The 8,215-nt window shown below is 40.7% G+C and overlaps 1 protein-coding gene across 1 annotated transcript; it reads right to left on the bottom strand.

The window, feature by feature from the left end:
- Positions 1–1,897: 1,897 nt before the first annotated feature.
- ISLR2 (immunoglobulin superfamily containing leucine rich repeat 2) lies at positions 1,898–7,994 on the bottom strand. Its single transcript, XM_044077761.1, has 2 exons — positions 7,655–7,994; positions 1,898–4,727 (listed from the first exon to the last, which is right to left on the bottom strand). The coding sequence occupies exon 2, from the start codon at positions 4,717–4,719 to the stop codon at positions 2,680–2,682; it is 2,040 nt and encodes a 679-aa protein (XP_043933696.1). The 5' UTR covers positions 4,720–4,727; positions 7,655–7,994; the 3' UTR covers positions 1,898–2,679.
- Between the last annotated feature and the right edge of the window lie 221 nt (positions 7,995–8,215).

Below are 8,215 nucleotides of genomic sequence, written 5' to 3' on the forward strand. Positions count from 1 at the left end.
TTGCACTTAATGAATAGAGACTTTTTTACTTCAGAAAATGTATGTTACATTGTATTTTCTTATTATGTTAACTTATCATGTTAATGATACTGGTATTTTAAAAAGTTCCCCCAGTTATGGAGTTAAGAGGTTGTTGAGAGCTATGACCCAAGAACTGCGTGGAAGTAGTAAAATAGGGAAACCCGTTTGTAAAATAGTTGTGCATATGTTTATTTTATTAATGCAATTTGTAAATGGTTAACAACACTGTCACCTAATTTATTTTATAATAAAGGCGTCTCCTCATTAGTTATCATGCTGTTTAGAAACGAAATGAAACTGGTGATTGTGCGCAGCCTTGCATATTGCTGAAAATTGTATATCCTCTATTCAGAATGCATTGTGTATTGGAATGCAAATGTCAGTCATAATTTTGTTAATACTGAACTTCTAAAAGCATGACCTGAACTATGAAAGCAGGCTATAAGTAAAGTGGGAAGGGTATCTTCGGTTCTTACTGGAGGAGATTATCCAATTGAGCGCAATTCAAAAGCAACGCAGAAAATAGTGACGTAAACCTTTTTAAACTTAGCTTTCTCTATAAGTCGACTTCCATCTTATACCAACACAAAATAACTTTCTTGTCTTGTACTTGCTTCAGTTAAACGATACTCTAACACGGGAATTGTTAATCACTGCACCGCCTTAAATCCGCTAAACTTATTTCATACATGTTCTGTTTCTGCTGACCAGATGCCTCAGAATCGAACATTAATGTCCTGTATTTTGGCACCAGTGCCCTCCTTTGGGTATCTGCGATCGTGGACAGTGGTATGTTTGCGATCAAAGCTCAACATCAAAAATTCCTCAGGAGTTAAGTCCTACTAGACTTCTGTTACACAAAAAAAGGAGATACCCAAACGTCTATTAATTTGTGTAGCAGTGCATAGCTCATTCCCCTAGTTCCTCCAAACGAGAAGACTTAACCTCTACCCATAAACCAGAACACTTATTTAAGATAGATTTTATCTCCATCTGGAGAGCTGTCCCTAGTGGCTTCTGGTTTACCTTGATTCAGAGAACCCAAGCGCTGTCACCAGTCTGATGACAAAGCAATGTTGAGGGTTTATTTAAGCTCACAACCTGCGAGACATACAGTATAATGTATGATTTACATTTCTGCGTGCTGTTTAGTGAATGATGAAGTGACTCTAAATGGCTTATTCTGAGCCATATGGTAGGATCTACCGAAGTTCTGCTTTCTGATCTATTCTCCTGTCAGTCAGCATTTCGCCCAGACAAGACTACCACGTTTGCCTGAAAGAATATAAATTAAAAGACGTTGTGGCATGATCAGTGTTGCTTTATATTTATTTATTTATTGAATGGGTTGTCTATTTATAAACTAATAGCTGTTTTATTGACATATTTCGCACATAGACGGACATTAAGACTGATTAGAAGTTAGTCTTATAATTCAACATTTAACATCACAAAGTGCTTCTTTTCTCACCATAAGATGTGTACAACCAGGTGCGCGCCTATATATACAGGTGGGAAATAACTTTTACCAAAAGATATACTTTTTATGCATGATTAACACAAACAAGGGTAGACAGAGAGTATGCCGGTTGTACAGTTTGTTAATGGTCTGTAACGTGTTTCACTATTTTGGTTATATTGTGTGCAATCCGGGTCTGCCTTATAAAAATTCCTTTAGCGTAATCGGTGATCGGTTTCAGTCAGAATCCATATTATCATATGTTTACATTTATTTTATTTTCCCCCATTATCACAGCTTTTGATGAGGTCCCCTTCAAAATCCACACAAAGTAATATAAATCCATCAAAACCTGAACTGTAGTTTCTTGGTCCATCGGTGCCTAAATAGGACACAACAAACCATAAGGACACGCACTTAAGTGTTATTTTTAATAAACAAGTGTTACCAGTACATCACGAACATATCTACAAAATACATATACCATTTGCCCCAGCAAGTGAGAGACGACACACGTTACATCTGTGGGGCTGGGCAAACAATGGCTTTATGAAATACCAAGAAAAGCACATAATATGACTTGACAAAATTACATTTTTCCATTTAGAAAAAAGTGCCTTTTTAAACACTGATAGTGTATGACTGAAATGTCAGCGTTGATTTCCTTTTGAAAAGTTTCATTTTTTTACAAGTACATCATGTACACATTCTTTAACATACACACCCATTATCCCCTATTTCCCCGTGGCTGTAGCTGTTCACAACGTGAGGTCCTGAAGAGCTGAAGTACAAATCCGATCCTGCTTTAGCTGTGGGGCAACAAAAATGTGAGTATGTTTTTCTCTCTCTCTCTCTGCCCAAGCACCGCACTGCGGTTGTAGAACATAGTAGTTCGATTTTATATTGAGAGATGTGACTGCAAATGTATTTTCCAAACAGCAAAACTGGGAAAAATAAAACTGTTAACAATCATCTCCTTACTGTGGTTACTTGCAACCACTTCCCCACCCCATTGTGAACTCGCATTTTACCCTAGTTTCACATAAAAGAAGGTAACTGCAACTATTATCCCTGTCACATTATCTGAGATAGCAAATAAAACAATTCAAGAAATGGTGACCGCTTTCAGTATTGAAATCTTCCCATAATGATGCCCCAGATGTGAGCAGAATTGTTCCGGGCTGTATTCGCGTACCGCATCAGCGAACTGGCTCTTTGTAGTTTCCGTTAATTTCTTGAGAAATGTTCACTGCCTCAGCCCCCAGCGGGAGTCGATCACTGTATTCCGAGCCTACCTCGAAATCCTCCGGGTTGGTCTTAGACTGTGATTCTGGTATAGATTCCGCTACCACGCTACCTTCTGCTTCTATTTCTTCTTCCTCGCCCTCCCCCGCCTCACCAGGGTTGTAATTCTTCTCTGATTCCTGAAAGGAGGCCCGGGGATCAAAGTCGGCAGTCATGTGCTTTTCCATCTGGTCTGGATTTTGGGTTTTCATCATAAGCTTGTAAGTCTTTCCTTGGTACTTGTACAGTAAATGACAACAGGCTGCCCCAAGTAGTGGTACAGTGGCGATGCCCAGCAAGAATGTGCTAACCACAACGATGATAATAAGGGACGGGATTCGCTTCTTGGTAGTGAAAACCACTTGAACTTGACAGTCCTCACCCATGTAAGTAAAACAGAGTGTATAGTTGGTGCCGGGGTTCAAACCCCGAAACTGATAGGAATTCACCCCTACTTCAATTTTTGACCATTGAACTACCGCGCGATCCCGGGGACCCCCATCCTCGCATAGGTATAACATTTCTAAATGCACTTTCTTTGGGTTGGTTTGAAAAGGATTCAGCTGCACTTTTGCTTCCGTTTCCAAAACTTCAAGGGCAATGATCCCGAAATCAAAGGTGTGCTGTTTTAGCTCTGAGGATTCATTAAAGGCGTGATTAGACACATAATGACTTCCAATACTAGTGCCGCACTTCTTTTGGAAGTGGGGCAGTTTAGAAGGAGTTGTATCGACTGGCTGGCCCTCCCCTAAAACTTTTTGAGTCTGCTGAGTTGGTGGAACCAAGACATTCTCTTTTGGGTCCACCCAGTTTATTATATTATTCTTGGAGGTTTTGATCCCTGGTTTGTTGACTGCAATTTGTGTTTTACTGTCTACTGCATCTTGTTTAGGAACATACTTCGGTAGTCCTGCCACTGCCACATTTACTGATGTTTTATTCATTCCTATTTCATTAATAGCTACACAGGTGTATACACCTTCTTCTTTTTTACTTAACTGAGGGATGATCAGTGTCCCATTTTTGAAGACCATGAACCGTGCTTTGCTTATTTCGATAGTATCTACAGGTATGTCATTCTTCTCTGTTTGGAGAATGGGTTCGATTAGTTCCGAATCTTTCCCTTTTGGACGGATTTGCCATTTGACTTCGGGTATGGGGCTACCTGTTGCATTACAGTGTAGAATCAGTCTAAAACCATCAAACAATTCAGTGTTGTCTAAATTGGGGTGGTAGCTCAGAGTGACAGCTGGAGCTATGCAATGTAGCCCGGGAAGTTTCTCCACAGTGATTCCACTGAGGTCAGCAGGTGTGGCACAAACAATAGAGCTTCTTTCGGGAACAGCAATTGGGGTGTTTGCCATCCAGTCCTTCAGCCACTGAAGCTTGCAGCTGCAGTCAAAGGGGTTTTCATATATCTGAAGGTGAGACAGAGAAATGAGAGGGTCAAAGGTCCCTTCTAATATACTGGTGATGTTGTTGTTGTTGATCCGAACAGATCTCAGATCTCGGAGGTTTGCAAAGGCATCCCCGGGGATGCTCTTTATATGATTGTTGTTGATTTTTAGTAACTGGAGAGCGGTGAGGTTGGCTAGATCTTCCCAAGGGAAGTCTACAATCTTGTTGCTGCTTAAATCCAGGTTTCTTAGTTGACTTAAGACTGCCAAAGCGCCCTTTGCAATGTTGCGGATTTCATTGTGTGCCAGCCAAAGCGATGTAACCTGGGTCACCTCAACAAATGCTTTTTGCGGCAAAGAGGTAATCTTGTTGGCTGTAAGACTTAAAGTTGTCACATTAGCTGGCAGCCCCACTGGAACCTCTCGGAGGTATTTGTAGTTACAATCTGCAACCTGGTTCGTGTGTTTATTTACGCATGTACATGTGGCCGGACAGCCCTGGCCTCCTATTCCAAAGTAAGCCACAAATGCAATAAAGAATGGCACAAATGTTTCCATCGTTCTGCCTGATAGGGAAAAGCAGAGAGAAAAGAGAACCATTAATATGAAGGTCCATATAGATTTGCTGTCAATAATCCTACATTTTCCTATGACTGGTTACTTCTGTAGCACAATCATCCTATGGATACATTATCCATCTAGGTCCATATACATTTGTTGCCATTTATCATATAAGTTCAATTTTCTCATTATTCCTGTAGCACTATGTTCTTGGCCCTATGCATCTCTGCTGCCTACCTCATACTAAGACAGCCAGCTACGCAAATTGCTTTGTAAAATGCTAGATGGAAGTTAACTCTTTCAGCGTTAGAATAATAGTCTAGAATTCATGTGTGCTTTTCCTCCATGTTACCCCTAAATTATAGTTATTCACTCACATCTAACTGGTACTTTAACCTGCGCAGACAAGGGGATAGTCCACCTTTGCTATGAATAGGAAAAGTGTGTGTGTGTGTGTGTGTGTGTGTGTGTGTGTGTATACCCACACAGTAAAGCTTTAGCAGTACAGTACTTCAGGATTTTAGCCGTTTCTGTGAAGCACGAGTCAGGTTGCAGGGATAAATTATAAAAATAAATTATTTGGATTTATTTTTCTTAGAAATATATTGCATACATGCATCCATCCACAACCCCTTCCACATTTTTGCACATGGGTCGGGGTTTCACTTCAACAGGGACTATCATCTACAGCCAAAGTCACTTTAAAGTGTGTAAATCAAACAGGCAGAGCTAAGATATGCCTGACAAGAGAAGTACTTGAGATTGCCATCATACCTCCCGAATGTTCAGATTTTTGCCGAATGTCCACACTTTTGCCTTATATTTTTAGTTTTCTGCCAAGGATTGAATTCACTAAGTAATGATATACGTTTGAGTTTCAGACTTCATATCATTCAAAAATACACGCTGATACGAACACTGTTTATCCTGCCTACTTTCTAAGTTTATAAAAGCAATATTTTAATCTGTCCCTATTTTGAGGCCTTTGTCCCACCCCCCACTCCCATTGTTTTGGGCTTTGTCCAGATTTCTTGTGCTAACAGGTTGAGGTATGATTACCATGCCCTGATGTCATTGAGATTCACGTTTGCACTACACACTAGCCACCCCCTTCCCTCAACCTACCTCAGTATTTTGTAACATTATCTTTACACTTCAGTCTCATACCTCTGTTCTCTTCACTTCTCTCATAATTCTACCTGCCTGGACTTACCCTTGCTATATTTAATGACTACTGTTACTACTTTCTGTTGCAGCAAAAAGTTAACAGTTAGGCTACTATAGACTTACTTCTATGTCATATGTCAAAATACTACGTGCCATTAATTGTCATTACTTGTACTATACTGTACAAAAGTTGATTGTAGACTAGTATTGTCATAGTGTACACTTGTATTGTCTTTGTAAATATTTGTGGAGCTTTTCTCCCCGGCCTCCGCTGAAAAAGGATCCATGTCCAGTCGGACTTTCCCGGTAACCAAATGTAAAATAAATAATAAATAAATAAATAAATAAACGTTGCATACTGCATTACGAAATAAGCAGTTTTAGATATGTTCGTGCTCTTATCACTTTGAACGCATAGTTTTAACATGCCTCTCGACTGTACAGATATTCGCGGAATGTCCAGAATTATGCCTCATATTTTTGGTTTCTCATAAAATTGTGGTTTTCTGGCAAATCATTGGTAAATCGTTGAGGGTTAAAGTCAGAAAATAATGACAGACATTCATACCCTTTAGAAAATTTATGCTAATGCAACATCTGTTTTTCTATCAACTATCAAAGTTTGTAAGAGCAATATTTAAAAATTGTCCCTACTTTTTGGTCTTTGCCCCCAAGTTATTTATGGCTTTGTCCTGATTTCTTGCTCTAAGACATTGAGAGGTATGACGCATACAGTTATAAAATCAGTTTCGTTTTCATTCCAGAATTACCCAGTTCAAGGAGACAGAATTTAAGGAATGCAATGTGTTGTAACTATACTGCTTATATTCTGCTTCGTATAAAGCTGTTAGAGAATTGTAAAACAAAACTAAATCACTTCAGACATCTTGACGGGGAATGTAAGTCAACACTCCGGAGTTTCTCGGGTTCAATTCCCGGCTAGGGTGCCTTCTGTGCGGAATCTGCATGTCCTCCCTGTGGTCGCGTGGGTTTCCTCCGGGTGCCCCGGTTTCCTCACATATTCCAAAAACATGCAGTAGATGGACTGGTCACTCTAAATTGGCGGTAGGTATGAGTGTGTATGCAAGTGAGTGGTACGGATGAACTACCGCGGCAGGGCTAGCCACCTGGCGGTGTAAACCTTGGCTCGAGATGATTGTCATTGTTGAAGGTGACCCCCCACCCCCGTACAAAATTGGAAAAGGGGTTAAGGATGGATGGATGGACTCCGGACTATATGCCATGCCAAATTGTACAGCAAAGCAGAAGGTGACAGGTGGTAACACGTAAATGAAAATGGAAGACCTACCATGCCCTAGTATATAGTAAGTGACAGGTGTCAACGCCTAAAGGATAAGCTGAAACCACTATCAAACATAATAAGGAGGTCACTTAAAATGTCCAAAAGGACAGTGATTGGGAATGAATTCATTATCTTATGTTGCATGCAGTGAATTACACAATTTTTTTGCTATCCCTGCAAGCAACTCATGCTGTCGGAACGCTTGCAACAAGGAGCAAGTTAATGGATTAAAACATGCCGTTTTCGTCGTATTTATTCCAACTAACATCAGTTTGCCAAACACAACGTTTCCCGCTATTGTAGATCAGATACAGTTTACATGCCTGTCTGTCGTTTCCTGGCATGATTGGTATCAAAACACTATAACTTATACTAAGTAAGATTCCTCACTGTCTACTGTAAAATGGACATTTGCTAGGAAAAATGACAGTCCCGATGGGCACAATTTTTCAGGTTGCTTACCTTTTTCAAGCAGGTACGGGGGCTCTAGTATTCATCCCAGAATTAAATGACGTTGTTCATCCTTTGCTGGCTTCAGAATGAGGAAGCCAGTCAGGGCTGGAAGCCTTGCAGAAGAGTACGAACGCGGGTGAAGTTTTTCCTGTCACCGTGGAACATTTTTACATCTGCTTTGGGTACCCTGGTGTTTAGATGCGATTTTCTTCTCTTGCAGTTCAGTCTGACAGGAAAGCAGTGCACGAGATGGTCTTGCGGGGGCGCGCAGCCTCACCCACCCTGACGCGCACATCGATTGTCAAAGCTAATTCCACACACCTACCAACAAGGCACAACTTCAGAAACGGAGAGGGAGAAAAGGGGGGGGGGGTGCTGGAGGTGGGAGTAAAATTATCTAAGCAGTGACTCCTCCGTACCGTTTGCATGCCTTATATATGCTTAGAAATTCGACCATGACGCATTGTAGCTAGTTATTTTGTCCATAGAAGTGACACATACTACACATGCCGTGTAATTTACTACCCCCGTAAGCAAAAACTGATTGCCATACAATACCCCCCCCCCCCC

The sequence above is a fragment of the Protopterus annectens genome, chromosome 7.part0, assembly GCF_019279795.1.
Source record: "Protopterus annectens isolate FY-2018-M chromosome 7.part0, PAN1.0, whole genome shotgun sequence".
In the NCBI taxonomy this organism is placed as follows: Eukaryota; Metazoa; Chordata; order Ceratodontiformes; family Protopteridae; genus Protopterus; species Protopterus annectens.